General features: G+C 45.1%; 1 protein-coding gene across 1 annotated transcript in view; it reads right to left on the bottom strand.

The window, feature by feature from the left end:
• The window catches only part of SUSD4 (sushi domain containing 4), a gene marked incomplete at its 5' end in the record, with an annotated part of 74,544 nt that extends 59,559 nt beyond the window's left edge, over positions 1 to 14,985 (bottom strand). Inside the window, one exon of the mRNA XM_082481470.1 lies at positions 14,841 to 14,985. Coding sequence (XP_082337596.1) covers positions 14,841 to 14,985 — 145 coding nt within the window. The remainder of the gene's footprint in view (positions 1 to 14,840) is intronic.
• Positions 14,986 to 17,786: the final 2,801 nt, after the last annotated feature.

The following is a 17,786-nucleotide window of genomic DNA, read 5'->3' as shown; positions in this document are numbered from 1 at the left end:
GCAACCCAGCAAAAAAGCCTGGTTGTGCAGGCAGTTACTGAACAAAGCCAGTATCTCCCGCTCCGTGCATTACAGCTTTAAGAAGGAATGAGTCAAAAAAGCCAGGGGAGAGAGGCCTGGCATAAGCTCAGTGGCATCGCTGTGCCCCAGGATAGCACGTAGTGGATACAGAAGGGCTCAAATATAGAGAGAGACTGATTCTACTCCCACTATCTGCAATCAGTATGTTTGTTCTGGAATACACCAAACATCCATAATCGATACTGAAGGAACGCTGGACTGTGTCTCACATACTTGAGCAACTGATGAAGAAAAAATTCGTCCCTGTGCAAAGCTTACCCTTGTAAGTCTGCCAAGGTCAGTGTCACTTTAGGTTATCAGCTGCTGGAAGTGCTGGCTAAGTTAAAACTGCCTAGAGCAAGCTTTAAACTTACATACCCGACTTCTTTGACAAAATGTCCGTCTTACTGTATCGGAGTTTGCAATCCTCTGACAATGCAAGGCGCATTCTTCCCCTGTATTCCTTATTCTCCGCCCTTACTTCCCTTTTTGGCTCAGATAAATCTTCCATATGTAGCAGAGGAAGGCTCGATTACAGAGAACATACCAGTATCTCCCAGTTGACATTCACCATCATATGTCCTTCTTAAGAAATAATTCAAATTAGATTTAAATACTGGTAAGTTTTTTTCCAGGAAAAGGTTTCTGGATGTGCAGTTTCCCACTGCGATTAAAAAAAAATTAAAATCTTTTCTTCAACTTAACGTACAAGCAGTGATCTCCATACGAAACATGCTGCATCACCACTATGAGCTATAGCCCAAGGCCTAAACCCCATGTAATCTGAATGCGTGTTTTTGCTTTGGTCATACTCTCCGCAAGTATCCCAAAGGCAGTAGCCCCTCTCCGGTCTGTCCAGCACTTTCACCACAGCTCAGGACCTTTGTTTCACTGAAGGTTTACGGACTTCAAATTTACCTCAGTGCCCAAGCCAATTCCAGAGCAGTTCTTAACCTCCAGAGTCACTTAACCGCTTTTTTAATGAGTAAGCGTGTTTTTTTCTTCCAAATTTGACAGTACCACCACTCACCTTTACTTAGAAACCCAAAGTTAGAAACTGGACCTGCTTGGGTGCCATAGGGGATTTTAATGGCCGGTTAATCTCCCAGGTCACCCTGGCAGGAACGCAGAGGCCATGCAGCCCGCTAGGCCTCGCAGCGCTCCACAAGACTAAGCCTCCAGAAATCAGTGTAATTTTCCAGACTGAATCTGCATCAGTTATCCCACAGGAAAATGTGATTCTTGCTTTACTGTATCAATACTACCAAACATTTCACCTCTGAAAATCATTCTTTAAACATAAAATAATTAGCATTCTGAAGGGAAATGGAGAAAATATTTATGCTTTGACTAGCGCAAACCCGATCGAGAGACTTCTGTGTTGCTGTTTCAGTTAAATCAGTCACCTTTTCTACTACAGCTGTTTCTAGCAACAGTTCAATTTGCAAAGCCTCTGTCCTTCGAAACACTAAGCAAGGACTCGTACCGTACAAGAAAGCCATTCTCTTAAGGAGCGAGCCTGTTATGAAAAGAAACTGAAGAGATGCCTAACATCTTGCAGAACTCTGATTAGAAACAGAAACATGAAGGTTAAACCTCTCAGCAATTTCAGATTGTTCAACAAAAGACGCAGCTGGTATGGCAAGATGAACCTTCGCTCCACCGTCTCCCCTTCAGAGGTAAAAATGATAGTGGGTGGTGTCAGTAGCCGTGTTGCTTTACAAATTCAGGTCATTAGGCTTATATGTACAGAATCGTTCCCTTCCTACCACAGATCATGAAATGATAGTAAGGACATGAGCACTCATGAATGGGGCACCGACCAGCTCTTGGTTTCAAAACTCAGTAGGACAGTTCAGGAATAAACAAAATTAATATAGTCAACCAAAAAGAGAGTGAAGACTGAAATTACCATTACAATTAGGAAGCAAAGGGAAGCTATACATAAACTTCTGAATAGCACAACCCTCGATCCCTTTTTTCCCCATCTAGCACATCCCTGTCTTTATTTTTTACTGCTTTTTTTGGTATTTCAGATCAAGGCAAATGGTTATAAAGTGTTTGTGAAGAATTTTTTAAAAGCTAGCTGACCTAGACAGATAGACCAGATGATCTGTAAAAGGCTGCACAGGAGCCAAATTACAAAAGAAACATTAAACATTTTTAAAGTGCCTTGGAGCTTCCCAGAGAATCTCCCAGAAAAGGCACCAGTCCACCTGTTTGTTTTATTTCCAGGTAAGTACTTTTGAAAATAGGTCAGAGGAGGAGTTAAGTATGGACTGACAAGGCTGTAAGGGAGCAAGAATGAGTGGTGTTCAGACACTGAAAGGAGAGGCTGTATATCCAGCCAGAAGGACCACCATCATCTTGCCTTCTAGAAATATGAGATTTTCGTCATCCCTGCATGTAAACTGAGGGGAGACGTTGTTTTAGGACTGTTTCATAAGACCAAATCTCTTCATCTCATACAACCTCCACTCACCCCTACCTCTTTCATTCCCAAGGTCAAGTGTGGGAGATAAAACAAAGGGTCCAAATTTGAGCTTGTAGGAAATTTGGCAGTGCTGCTGGCGATCAGAGCCCCCATGGCCTCAACAACTGCTTCAGAGCAAGAAAGGAAATTCACAGGAAAAATGGAAAGCTGATGAATAGAAAAATCCCTACATCATCTTATTTCCAAAGACCTTCAGATGAGGGAAAAAACAGCAAATGGTATTTCCAAGCTAAAAAATAGCAGCATCGTGTTAACGTTCACAGTAAGCTGCCAGTCTTACTGGCTCCTGAAACTCTGCTGCAGCTCCCCGTACTGCTTTGGCTTTGTACTTCAGAGGAGATTTTACAGTAACAGAATCACTTGACTGCAAAGACAGAAAAAGTCAACATATAGAAAATATTTTTTTCTAACAATATATGCATAGATACACTATCAAAGGACATTTTCTTCTCCATCAAAACAACCAAAGAATTAAACTGAGATTAAGTATGCCGAAAGTGACCATAAACAGCAAATGTTAAGATGACTAGACAGTTGCAACTGGGAGCTGTTACACTGTTTCCTCGGAAAAAATAATTACCAGACTTCAGATCAGATTTATTACTATTTCCTCTGAAACTCTGTATTTTTATCTCACAGCTTTAAACAGGCCAGAATGGCAAATGTAATGAATCATTTACCTGCGATACTAATGCACTGCGACAAAATCTCTTCAGCTGACACAATCCTGAGCTACTTCAAATGAGTGCCCCCTTATATTTTTTTTATATATAATATTCTAATAATGCTGGCATTCAAAAAGAATGTTTTAAACACAATTTTTTTCAGCCTGTCTGCTTTATCAAGTTAGATCCCCCTAAAGTTGGCCTGGCGGACACACCAACTTTCTGAACTGCACACATCTGCTTGCTCTGAGTACGAGGTTTCTCAGCCAGCCTGTTGGAAGAACCACGAAAACTCTACCACATGCAGAACCCAGAGGTGAAAAATGCACCCATTAGTAGCATCCAGGAAACACACCTCCCATCACATCAAGGCTACTGCAAAAAGGCATCTTTCATCCTGGTTTTGACAAAATCCCTCTCCCCACAGTGAATGCAATTTATCTGATGGATTTCTCTTTGAAATGAGGAATGAAGTCCTTCTCTGTAATGTTACTGTATATGAAATAAAAATGAAATAGCATCTAAATATACCCAACACTATTCTGCTCGCCATCCCTCGCACAAATCCAATATCGTTCTTGCACCCAAACAGAAGGATTAGAGGCAACACTCATCCATTTTGCAGTGTAAAAAGCAACCTTGTAAACGTTAAGAACAAGCATAAGAACCTTGAAAGGACTGTCAATGAGAGTAGTATATTTTTCACAATTTCATTGCCGGAGGTTTTTTTAGTTTCTTACTCTTATCCAGCATATATGCACACATCTATCTATCTATCTATCTCCAAGTAAGATTAATAATGGCACGCTTAAGTGCATTAGAGCATGGGTGCATACAAAGACAAGTTATTTACCCCTCCTTTATAAGCAGATGGCCCTGCCAGCCCGTGTGCCCCTTCCCATCATTTCTTCCACTGCAGCTCTTAAAGCCGGTGTGCAGCGATCTGTCCCATCACAACCTATTTTCAAAGAGATCATCGGTATAATGGAGTTGGGTTTCACCTACGCACATTTTACAATAATTTGCATATTTTGTTTAGTGAATATTTGCACTGGGATATTCCCCTTGGAGTAAAATACCCTAGCCCCTGCAAACCAACCTAGTCTTGACAAAATCAGTCCTAGACCGTACCTTTCTTGCACTGGGCTCTGAGGCAGACGCACCGGGTAAGGGCAATGGTGACAGATGAGGCACAGGTTATCAGCAGTGAATGGCTCCGCTCGATTTGAAAGATGGATTCTTCCACCTGGACAACCATTTCTGAAAGTCATTCTTCAAAAAGAGAAGGGGCTAAAGCCTGAAACAACAAACTCGCTCTTTGGGACATGAATCATATAGCAGAGGGAGAGGGGGAGCTTTAAAGTGCGGGTACTGAGCTGGGAGAGGTATCTGAATGCTGTCAAAAGACCAAACTACAGCAGTATAATTTGCATAAAGGCACAAAAGACATAAAAGAGGAGTGTAATCACAACAAGTTGTTTAAATAAAGAACTTTGTTACTTCTGATAAATCAACACCACTGATGCTTCCAGACAGAAGTAGGGCTTAATTGCTTTGTTTCTTGCCTGCTGCTGTGGCTGAAGGGCTTGCTGAGGAGCTCAAAGGGAGGTGGGACACTAGATAACTCCACCTCTGGGCTAGCAACAGCCAGGTGGGGTGAGAGGACTGTGTTGCCACAACCATGTCATGCACTCCAGCTCACCCACGTAACTCTGGGTGGCATTAACCTGGAGTTAAATTTGATGAAAAGAGAGGCTGTATCCTCCATATTTCTTCCCTGGACTCATAGAATAACCTCAGATCTGAGAGAAGAGAGCAAAAAAGGAGTGCCAAAAGAAGAGCATCTGCTTGTACGAGTCAGCGATGGGATGAACTGCCCAGGGTGGTTATCACTGAAGCTAAGGAGGGATAGAGCAGGAGTCAGTGTTGCAGTCACGCAGTCCGGTGCTCCCCCAGAATGGTTGTGACTGTACTTTTTAGGGGTCATGGTCCCCCTCCAGAGGAGAGAAGGACGTTCTGCATTTTACAAAACCAAGACAAATGTCTGTGTATTCTCATTTTTACTATTGCTCATCATAACGCCATTTTATCTTAATTCTTTCAAGATTACTGCAAAGCTGGTAATTGCAATCAAGCTATTTTATAAGTCCAATTTACAGGAGACCAAATTATTTATTATTTATTTTCAGTTCTAAGTGGATCATTTGTGTTTTCTCTGAGTAATATGATGTATACAAAATAGCCCTAAAAATGTCAGCAAAGTGGAGAGATACAGAAAAACGACTGCCTGTCTCATAAGTACCCATGGCTTTCAGAATACAAATCATTATTACAAAAACACAGGAATAGCATGGTAGGCTTACACAGAGTATTAGAAATAGGCGAAAGACATACTCTATGCCATGAAGTTCTAACTGCTGGAAGATTTACTCAAGCAAGTAGTCCTGTTGACTTCAATCCCCACACCATCGCAGTCCTCCTCTTGCTAATTCAGCTCTTAGCATTGCTCTAAATCTCTCAAACTTCCATTTTAGCCTAAAAAAGCAATTTCCACACACACACTCTCTAATATCCCCCACCTCTCCCGGTGCCACTCCGGATTCCTGAATGACACAGTCTTTCTGGATACCCACCATCAGCACCCGTTTTACTAGGAATGGGAACTCAGGCACCGGAGCTGACAGCTGTAAGTAGCTGCTTCTAAAAATTCCAGTTAAAATTGTTTATTTGCAAACACACATGGAAGTCTTAAGCTATTGAGTGGCTTTTGTGTGGATCTGATCTACTACCATGGAGCTATTCAGTGTATACAACTTCACTCTGTCTACAGAAGTGAAACACAAACTCACTTGGGTGCAATTTAGTGTGGGAATAACCATACTGTTTACATCACGATCGAGTACAAAGAGCTGGTCTAATATCCCCAAGGAGATCAGACTGTGTAAATAAGCATCTTTTATAGGAGGGCTCTGAGATTTATTCCCGATTCTTTCCAGTTGTGACTTTGGAAAGTCTTTGCAAGCCCTTCCAGATTAGCAAGGCAAACCTGACCTTTTTGATAGCTGCTGGTAAGAAATCTGATCTTGTGTTAAATACAAACTTAGCTGTGACCTTAACTAAACTAGAAAAACATAAATTCGACCATGAAGAATCACGTTGTCTCCTTCTGTGTTGGCAGCAACATATCAACATAGGGCAGTTACAGCTAAACCTTAGCTCACAGACTGTTAACTAATATAGAATCATAGAATGGTGTAGGTTGGAACGGACCTTAAAGGTCATCTAGTTCCAACCCCCCTGCCATGGGCAGGGACACCTTCCACTAGATTAGGTTGCTCAATATATATATATTGAGCAATATGTATATATATATAAATATATGTTTATATAAAAATAGAACTAAATATAAAAAAATCTCACTTCTCAGAGACACTTTGCCGGGTTGGAGCAGTCAGGATTCCACCCACCCTGACCCAGGGAATTGGTAGCAGCAGTCAGGATGACCAGAGACATAGTACTGGTGGATTTGCACCAGCAGGCAGCACTGTGGAGGAAGTAACACTTGGGAATCCCACGCTAGAGATGTAAATCCTTAGAGACAGTCCAAAGTTACAGCAAGGAAGATTCAAATTAGACTTCAGAAAAACCCTTTTGATGGTTGAGAGAGTGAAGCATTGAAACAGATACTCAGGGAAATTGCAGAGTTTTCAACATTAAGTCTTGAATGATAACTTCCCTGAGGTATGTATATGGGTCCTGTTCTGGGCAGGAGGATGAACTACAGGTGCTTCAGAGGTCTTTTCCAGTCCTATTTCTGTGACTCTGCACTCAAGCCTATTGTCCCACCTCAAGGAAGATGGAAATGGATTTTTTGTTCCATAGTTTTTGTACGCATTCACTGACGCTAATGACAGAAGGGAGAGCAGGACGCCACATTTACAGGCTTCCACTTCTGAGCATCCTCTCCTCCCTCCCAGCATGTATGGGAGCTTTTCTCTTGACTCCGTATGGTGCTCTCCAGTCTCCTGACGGATCAACAACCACGCTTGCTGCTGCCTTTCTGCAGTACCAAAAAAGAAGATCTGAAGGCTTTGCATTTTCAAAGACAACCTCTTCTTTTCAGTGTATTCTCCAGGTCTCCGGAATGGGAGTCCAGTGATACAACGATTCCCCTGATTCATGTGCGTGCTGTATCCTGCTTTTTCTTTAGCAGCGTACAAGAGGGTTTATTTTTAGGACACTATCTCACGATACCCTTGATAACCCAACTTCTACATAATCTGAGCCTTAGTAACCTAACCTATTTTCTTCTTCAATCTATTGTAAGCCCTGTCTCCTCTTTTCAGTTTCCAAGCAAACTTTTCTTTTCCCCCAGATTTTGTCAATTTTTACTAAGTGCAGTATTTGGCTTTACACAGAAACTCTGCTCTGGTATGCTTCCCAGCCCTGCGTTTTGCACAGCTTCACTACCTGCAGTAAGCAAATGAAACAGCGAGGGACCAGGCGCTAGACCTGTCTATGTCCTTTACATTACACCTTATGTTTTTCGTGAGCAAACAGTTGTATGCTGAGGTCATTTTTTACAGAAGCGCATTATACATCCACTGATTTCCAAACTGCGATGGGCGGTGTGAGGCAACGGCACTCGTGCCATGGTCTGCATGGAGCTACCTGGTCATGCAATGCTCTTCTCCTCTCTAACTGCTCAAGTATGTTAGAATTGTTTAAAAATCACATGGAATTCTTTTCCAGTGCTGCCCTTTCATGTAAACTATGATCACCAACCACAGGACTGAGCGAAGCAGAAATGCCATTCCTCTTAATATGTGCTTTGCACTATGAGAAACTGCATGATGACGTTTTTCAGGGCTCAACCCTAACTTATTTTCTTAATTTTTTTTTATTATTCAGAAGAAAATGTTTTCAGTGCCTGGAAAAATGCCATGTGCTATCTCAGACATAAAGGAGTCAAGCAAATAAACCGCACTGGAAAAACTTCCTCTGTGATTTGCTTAAGTAGCAATTTACGTGAATAGGAAATCTGCTGCTTATTTCAGTTAGAAGAGAGTCACAGCCAAAAAATCCTATTATAAAGGCCATATCATACAAATGTGGACTAGGAATTTCCCTAAATTCTATTTACAGAAGAAAGTGCTGGACGAAGATCCAGAGGATCTCTTCCCTGTCTATGACAAGATCTTTCTTAAGTGAAATGTGTCTTTAAGTCATTTAAACTTTCTATAGTCATTTCGCCATCTACGAAGGGACATAATAAAACTCATTTTCCTTAATAAAGTGCTTTGAACTCCATGGATGAGAAGGGCTATACTAAAAAAAAAGTCACATTTTTATCACTATTGTTACTATTAACCTAACACAAGCAAGAATGCTTGTTACTTTTTTTTTTCTTTTAATGCTTAGCAAATGTATGTAGCAACACTGGCAGAAAAGGCCCACGTACTACTTTCTAAAGTTGGTCATACTGACAAAAACAAGGTTTGTTTAATACAGAAATGTTCCTGATAAATTCTGGAACTTCCCTACAGAGCAAAAGCTTTGTATATTCCCTTAATAATAACCAGAAAAGCAACCTGGGATGGCCACTACCCAATTTAAAAGTCGGTCTGATTCAGGGGTCACCCACCACGAGCGTGAAAACACGTCCAACACGTTTTCCCCGCAGGGGCTCAGTAAGCACAGATGGCACCAATAACCTCTTCTACTGTTTTCAGTACACGGAGAAAGAAACACCCCGATTCGGGTAAATCCCCTCAGCAGCCCAGCTGTTCAGGAAAAGCCATCGGGAACCCCCTCTGAAAGCCGGGCGGCCAAACTCGGTGTCGACAGAAGCGATGGGGCGAGGTAGTCAGAAGGTAAGCGCGGATGTTAAAAACTGCTACTATAAACCGTTCCGCCGTGAAATCTAGTAGATGTACAGCCTATAATTGGTTTCATAATGCTCTGTTTGTGCCATGTTGAAGAAAGTGGCTGAGAAGAAGATGTAAAACCAAGTGAGGAGATGTTGGTTTCACAGTTGAATTGCTGAATTTAAGATACATGTACCTTCAGTCCCCTTAATATGTTAGCAAAGCTAATTTTTACACTTACTGAATCAAATTGTACACACTACACCGCTTTATCCCTCCAGCTCATTTTCTGACTAAGTTATGTTCAGCACTAAATGCAGCCCAGTTTTTCATTCACGTTTGCACTGGCATATAGCTAATACGAATTTGGGCCACACTTTGTTGTTCTTTTCATGCCTAAAACCTCACTGAAACGTACAGGACGAGTGCCAGGTTTTCTACTTTTAATAATGCATATTTTGTTGTAAAAAATATGAATTGCAATCAGAGGCATACAATACTGGGGAAAAAATGGAGTACGTGACCAACACTATAGAAAAAAATCCATAAGAAGCTCTAGAAGTCAAAAAAGATAACATCTTCCTAATTCTGGTAAGAATAATTATTAATCCACACAACAACAATAACGAAAATCATGAACGTTAAAGAACCTTCTACTTTGGTAAACTTTAGTTTATACTTTGCCCAAATCCCTATTCCTCATTCCTGTAACATTTTCTTTGGGAGGTTCTCAAACTACCTCATAACATACCCGTGAAATACATCGCTTATCTACTTTACAGACGAGAAAATCAAGCAAAGCATAATTAATTCATTTTTCTAAAGTTGTAATCATCCCTAATACAGAGATGAGAGATAGTCTACTGTAATTCTGGGAGCAAGGGAGCAAAACAGAGAAGCGACGTTAACCTCAGTCTCCGATTCCCATGGTAAATCGTGGATAAACCTCGTTCTTGCAGGGTGCCAAGAAACTGATATAAGATTCACCTGTCAAATATGCCCACCTCTCGCAAGGCTGTAGGCAGAAGGATGTGCCACTAAGACGAACGATGAGCTGCCATCCTACGATGTCGCTGGCCTTGCCGCTTGCAATCAGAACGGCTACAAAACGGTACTTAACTGCTAACTTAAGTCTGCAGAGAGGGCAACGGAGGTTGTATGAGGCGCATCTGGGATTGAGAGTAAGATCGTGTCACGGTGGGAAAAATCTGTTCCTTCCAAAATACTGAGCTCCTCCAATAAGCTGGAGGTTAAAAACAACCCTGCAAAATAACTGATGATTTCATCAAACGTACAGAGAACTCGAGGCTGAACTGTCTAGTTTGCTTGACAAGCGAAGCAGACACACTGAGAGGGAATGACTAAAATACATTAACTACAGACTCAGTGAGAGTATCAGAAAACATTCCGATTTTTCAGAAAACCTTCTTTATAATCTCAAAAACGTATGCAAGGCAGTTAGGGGTAACCTTTGGCTGCCTTCTCTTGCCAAAAACAATTGCAGGTTGACAAAAAGTAAGCTCTCCGGTGGGCCTGCATCATCAGCACACACAAAAACTTGTATTACCCCAAGGAAACAAGTCTACCACCCTCAGAAACCTGAGGGATGTGGTTTTGGTAGCCACTACATCCAAAGGCAGTGGTTAGATACTATAACCAAGGCATAACCAAGACTTTAATCAAATGCAACAAAATCACAGAGCAGTAAAAATGCAGCTTTGGTCTAGAAAAAAAAAAAACACCACTATTCTGCATGGTATCACTAACACTGAGTATCATGTTTGAAGGCTTCACAACATGCCAGATTTCTTTACTGTCACGCATGACGTATAGTACTTCCCAGCTTAAAAGCACCCACTGATGTGAAGGGATGCTGCCGGCAGGACATGCGACCAGGGAAACCCAGCAAATTGATTGCCAACACCAATAAAATCTGTAACGCAGGATGAGAACAACTGGCCAGGTAGCAGCCCTGCGGGAACAAGCCTGGGAGCTCCAGGGAATCAGGAGCTGACTATAAACCAGCAGCATCATAGAATGACTGCAAAGGTGCCCGGGATGTCTGAACAGGAGCAGAGCCTCTAAGGCACAGGCAGCTATCCCTGAGCTCTGTTCATCTCTGTCGAGGCTGCTGGGCAGCGCATTCCACAGGGACGTGACTCAACGGGAGCAAGCTCATGGTCTGAATGACTAGCAATGTAGAAAGTATGATGTAGACTTCAAAAAAGTTTGGAGAAACTGGAGTCATCCAGCCTTTGGAGGAACCAGAGTCTGCATTTCTGCAGCAGAAGACCGAAGAGATGGAACAGAACACGAAAGACTTCCAGAAAGCTGAGGAGCAGCAGCTCTGCTGAACATCTGCCGTGAGCAAGATAGGAAATAGCAGGCTTAAACGGCAGCAAGGATGCTTCAGGTTAGACCTCAGGAAAAACTTTCTCATGTAAAGGCTGATGAAGCACTGGAAGAGTGTGCTTAAAGGAGAAGCGGAGACTTTTTAAGAAGAAGATTAAACAAACATCTTGCAAGAAAAACACCAGATCCTGCTTGAGGCCGGGAGGCAAGACGAGGTGACAGCCCACAGCCCCATCCAAGCCTACAGAGATGCGTGTTTCAGCCCAGAGCCTCCCCATGGGGCCATGCAGAAGAGACACTGCAGAAGAACAGAGCTCACCCAACTGACCTAGGAGAATAAAGCAGATGACAAAATTCTAAGGCCACATAACAAACCTCAAAACCAGAACCTTACTGAATGTTTTTTCTCCCTCTCCTTTTAGATTCCACCCCCCTCCACAATTTTAATATAATTCCAGGAATTTGAAATATATACAAAAACATATTCTTATAGCTATTATCTCCATACTACAGATTTAACAGTGAACTCTCTGCAATGCCTTAAAACTCTAAAATAGCTTGTCATCAGCTCCATCCACTTGTGCATTTCATTTTTCCTCTTAATAGCCTTCCCACCCTGCTCCTACTTTCTTATTTTCTTTCTATTTTTTTCCCCTACAGTACAGAATTATAGCGAAAAGCAAGATAAACAAAGATGATTAGATGAAAGCCACAAGTTGAAGTATGAGAGGTTTACTTTATCCTTGGTATCAGCAGAGTTAAATACATCGGGGAGGAATGAGGTATATCGATAGCTGAAAGGTTTGTTCATTTGAGTTCACTTCTACAGCAAATTTTCTGGTAGATCCACTTTTGAGAAAGTCAGAATGTAATAAACAGAGTTATTCTCTGTAGGGTTATTGACAAGAAAAAAAGAGAGTTATAAGTAGTATTGATTTGGGGTGAAATGGTAGAACGTGACAATCAATAGAGCTTAGTCAGATATAAAATAGAAGGAGTCACACAAGTCATGACAGGATTATTACAGGAGCCAAGTCCTGGTATCAGCTAAGGAAGGGAGGAAGCTATAAATGGGATCCAAAATGTAAGCCGTGAATTGCTTTATAGAAAAAATAACCCTAAACTATTCATTTTCATTTTTTAATATGTAAGATAGTTTTTATTTCAGCATATTGTCACTGCTGTTTTTCTAAAGCTTTTGAAACAAATTCTTTCCACCTCCATAGTATTTTCATTAATGTCATCAAAGCTCTTTTCAAATCTCTGAGAGAAGTATGATTATCCTTATTTAACAGATAATGAGAAGATAGAAAGAGATTGGGGCTACGTTTTCCAAAGCAGTCAGTAACGCCGGGTGCCTTCTGTCTGGATACGCAAATCCATAAGGGGAGAGTCCTACAGCAACGAAATTTTCAAAAGTCCCAGGAAACCACAACCTTGGTCAATGTCAACAGCTGCTAACAAGTTCGCAAACTCTGGGTCACAGGCTGGGGACCCAACCGCTGAACCTTCCCAGCAAGCTGCATAAGCACAATAAGCTCGCTCACAGATAGAAGAGAGCCTAAAATAGGAAGGATCCTAATTTACAGTCCTCTGTTCTAATTACAAAACTCATTATTTTTACCACCGGAATGACTCAGGGTGAAAAAAAAAAAACAACCAACCACCACACATTCTACCACATGAAAGATCTGTACTTCTACCAGTATTTATAGAGCACCCCACTTCCGAGCACAGCCACATTGGGAAATAATAGCAGTCATAACTTAGAAACAGCAACGAATATTATTCACTGGTTATTTTACCCATGCACAGTCATTCAGCGTATTTTCTCTTCCTAAACTCTGGCCCAAAAAAATAAAATTCTTGAAAGATTCTAAAATGCTTTACAAATGGAATTTGATATAGAATTACACTACCAAGGTGAAAGGCAGGGTTGTTAATAACGATCAACATCACACAAGAATTTATTGCAGGCTGTGATGAAAACTACTACGTTCAAGGGAAATATAAACCATATTTCGAAGAACCTCCTGCACTAATCAGCTAAATAAATGCCGACAATCAAGCTGCGTTATATACACAGCCTCAGGGAGAAGGGGGCCTTGGAATAGTCTCATTTTTTTATGAATGGAGCCATAAGGAGGAGGTGAGAGAAGGACGGGAGCTCACACAACTCCAGTTGCGAGGAAGGCACAGGACAGGCAGAACCGCGAGCTGGGCAGGAAACCAAGGGTAACGCAGTTGCAGAAAAAAAAAAAAAAAAAAAGCCATTGATTTCTAAAGAGGGATTCGTGGAGACTGCAACAGTTTAAAAGCTTGTTTAGCTGGAATCACATTTGCAGTCACGGGATTTCTATTGGAAAATGGCTTTATAGCCTCGAGATAGAAATGAGGACTGAATCACAGCAGGAGGAGGATGGACAAGACGACCTCTTGAGGTCCTCTTCAGCTGTATTTCTGCAAGTCTACGTTCGGTGACAGAAAACACATCTGGATTGGAGTTGCCCGGGCTTAGGCATTCAAGTTAGAAAATTTTGGCATAAGTCTCTGGCATGAGAAGAAGCCCGGGCAATTTTTATATGGGACTCTGTCTGCCATTAGTGATGAGATTCGATCATAAAATGGCTTATTTCCCCAACACAAATATACAATACCACACCGGAGTAGAAATACAAAGCTGCTCTCATTATCACAGCTAAGTTCATCTTACAGCAAAGCAGTTTACTTTAAGACTTTTCCAGCAATCCAAGTCTAATTATGGAATCAATTTAAAGCAATTTTGTAATTAAATGTACCTGCTGAAAATATCTCACAGGCTCAATAAGTTAAAATGATAGTGTAAAAATGTAATTAAAATGAAAAAGGCCAAATGAGGCTGGGTCGCTCCACCACGAGGAGAGTGCTGAAGGACGTTGCGTTTTCAGCCCCAAAATTGCCTGCGTCCTCCCAAAATCTCAGCTTTCCCCAGCTGCACGGGGGTTTAGCACCAAGAGGCACCTGAGAGATGCCTGAGCGGGGGGGGGGGGGGGGTTATTTGGTTTGTTTTTTTTTTTAATAAAAAAATAGATACGCTGTTCCAAAATCCTGCTGTACTTACTGGGAACCACTGCTCCCCAGCGGGGTAAGGCTCCGTCCTCCGGGGGGGGGGGGGGGGTCCCCAGGCGGGGTACCGGGGGCTGCGCGGGGAGGGGAGGGGGGGAGGAGGACGGAGCGGCTCTTCGCTCCCCTCGGAGGGCTCCGGGCACGGGGGGAGGAAGTTTCCCCCCTCCCCGGGGCCGGGGCTACGGGGCGGCGGGGAGGGGGGGACGGGAGGAGGATGGAGGTGGGGGGGGCTCAGCCCGGATGGCGGGCGGAGGAGGGGGGCCGGGTCCGGGTCCGGGTCCGGGTCCGCTCACTCACCGCCCGCCGCCGGCCCCGGGCCGAGGCTCAGCGCCAGCTGCAGCCAGAGCGCCGCGGCCAGCGCCCGCCGCCGCCGCCGCCGCCGCACCGCCGGGAGGGCACCACCGCCGCCGCCGCCGCCGCTCGCCCGCTTCCCATGACACATCTTCTGCCCGCCAAAGGCATCCGGTTCGCCGCCGCCTGCAACGAGAGACCCGCTCACGCCTCGCCGCTGCCCGGGGCTCAGCGCCGGCTCCGCGGGGTCGTCCCCGTCGTCCCCCCCCGCCGCCTCCGCAACCCGCGGCGCGGCTGACCCCCCCCCCCCCTCCGCCCGCCCCGGGGCACGCACCCGCCCGCCCCGCCGCCCCCTTCCGCCTCTACCTGCGGGTCGTCCCCACCACCACCTTCGCCAGCGCCGGCGGGCACCTCCGCGGCTGCTACCGCCGCCTCCGCCGCTGCGGCTCGGCAGCCTGCCGGGGCCGGGCGGGCGCGCACACACACACACACACACACACACACACACACGCACACACACCGGCACGGCTGCCCCTACCTGGGAGGAGGGGAGGGGGCGGCGGGGAGCCGCAGCGCGCACCTGCCCGGCCCGCCCGTCCGCGGCCGCGGAGCGGAGCGGAGCGGCGCCGCGGGGAGCCCTTCGCTGCGGGACCGCCGGCGCCCAGCGGCAGCCAGCGCGGGCAGCCCCGCCGCCGCGCACACGCATGGCAGCCGCGGGCAGGGCTGCGGCGCCCTTCCGCGCTCGGCGCGGGGGTCCCGCCGGGTGACAGCCGGGGCCGGCCCGGGGGGGGTGGGGGGGGCTGCCGGCAGGGAGCCCGGGCGGGATGGGGATGGGGATGGGGATGGGGGGGGGGGCGGCTCCTCTCACTCCCCCGTTCCGGGGGCGCCCAAACGCTTGCAAGGGCAGAGAAACGCGAAGTTAAGGCTGGCGCTGCTGGTAGTTTCTGGTCGTTTTCGGGGGGGTGAGGGGGGGTTCACGGTGGGCAGCTCTGAGGGAGCATCTCTAAGGCGCCCTGTGCTTCGTCAGGTAGGCATAACGTTAGATGTGAGATGCGGTTTTATCAGTGCTGATGCCAGTGCCGCATCATTCGCAGTTTGTGGGAGTGAGAAGGTGTATTTCGGAGCACTCTCGCCCCGTCAGCTGCAGTTGGGAAGAGACAGTACGCCCAGGCCTGCTGGCTGGAGCAATTTGCCTGTTGGGAAGCAGCACCCAGCTGGGTTTAGTCAATCTGTGAAATTCACTGCCACAAATCACTGAATGAGACACTCGTCTCATGGCTTAAACAGCTGTGGTATAGCTCCATGTTTCCTGGTGCCATTCACAGCGCACTGAGTTAGGGGTATCACCCCTTTACCCTCTGCTGGGTGTTGCAGGCCTTCCCTTGCTCAGATGCAGCGGAGGGTCTCCTCTAGCTGAGGAGGTTGCAGAGATGGTGTTTGTGAAGCAGATTAAGGTGTGCAGCATGATCCTGGGACGCAGTGAGGGGAAGAAAATGGGGGACAAGAGAAGACACGTTTGTGTCATGTGTCATATGTGTCATACAACATACCTGGGCTCAGTGCAAACCCATACCCAAAGATACGTGGGCTCCTGCCAACAGCATGTAGAAATAGCACATCTTGATGCTTCGAAGTTAATGGTCAATATTGGTATACGTACAGCTGGAGTTGCTTTCAAGCGTCTCAGCTACCTGGTGCTGTCTCCTCGGAGTTAAAACATAAGGCTATTCAAGAGGGATTTTAGCTCAAATCAGAGCATCATGTTTCAGTTCAAAGAGCAGTGTAAAAAGTGTAGTTCTTTGTCTCTTTACTCTTCTCCTGAGAAAATGGGCATTTCATAGTGAAATACAGGTCTTCCATTAAGAAAAGAAAAGTATGTGGCCAATTTTCAGCTAAGAGAGTGTTTTATCTCTAAGATACCTTTGCCGCTCCTTTTAAACAGGAAAATTTGGAAACTATAGAGCCTTTTCACCCAAGCATCATTTCCTGACCATGTGAGTTTTCACCTCCCCAGCCAGCCCAAAGCGGGAGTTCAGGTTAGTAATAGCTCTCTTAAGCTGAGCAAATACAACACAGGCACAATTACGTGATAAAGATGGTTCTTCTAAGGCAATAAGCTGTTGGTTACTACGAGTGGCACGACAGAGCAATAATGCAGCAATTCCTGTTATCTGTAATAGGGGGATCTTTTATTTTTATGTCACTGGTTTGATAGCTTTAATTTTTGAAATCAAAATAGCAAAAGATACTGTCCCTAGCGAGCTAGCGCTATTCCTGTTTTGCACCAATTAAAATGCAAAGTGCTGGATGCAAAGTCTGCCTTCATCATGGATGGAGGCATTACACCCGGATACATGCTGGCCTTCCGAAGAGGAAGAGATGAATGAAATAATGTCTATCAGCATTGATAGGTACTACTTAACCCTTGGTGCTGCAGTTTGCTCCTTTCCCCATGTGTGTGCTCCCAACGCCGTTCAGCTTGAGGAAGGACAACCAAGCGCTCTGGATATCCGTCAGCCCCCCCAGGTGAGTGGCGGTACCACCACTCCAAACAGCACCAGGAAATCAACGGCCGCTTGTGCGGCGGCTCTTCTTCAACACCTTAATGAACTGTGAAAATCCACCTCTTGCTGAGCAGCGCGTGGATGTAGGGTGCAAGATGGTGGCGGTGGCCAAAGGGCTGAGGGGGCTGGCCCCCAGTGGGTGAAGGAGTTTGGCGGGCATCCCTGGCAGCCAAGAGCAGGGAAGGGCTCCTGCAGCCTGGGAAAGCCCAAACTGAGTCAGGAGCAGCAGGAGGTGGAGGAGGATGGAGCCTGAGGCAATCCCGACCGCAGAGAGGCAGAGGGGAAGGAGCTGCTCCGCTTCGGCTTGGACTTTGTTTCTGGAAGGGGTAGATTGCCTGAAGGGCTACAACAGCTCAGTGACCAGAACTGACATCTGTAATCAATTTTA

The sequence above is a fragment of the Vanellus vanellus genome (genome assembly GCF_965231255.1).
Source record: "Vanellus vanellus genome assembly, chromosome: 3".
Taxonomy (NCBI): Eukaryota; Metazoa; Chordata; class Aves; order Charadriiformes; family Charadriidae; genus Vanellus; species Vanellus vanellus.
This window is presented reverse-complemented; position numbering and strand designations above follow the sequence as displayed.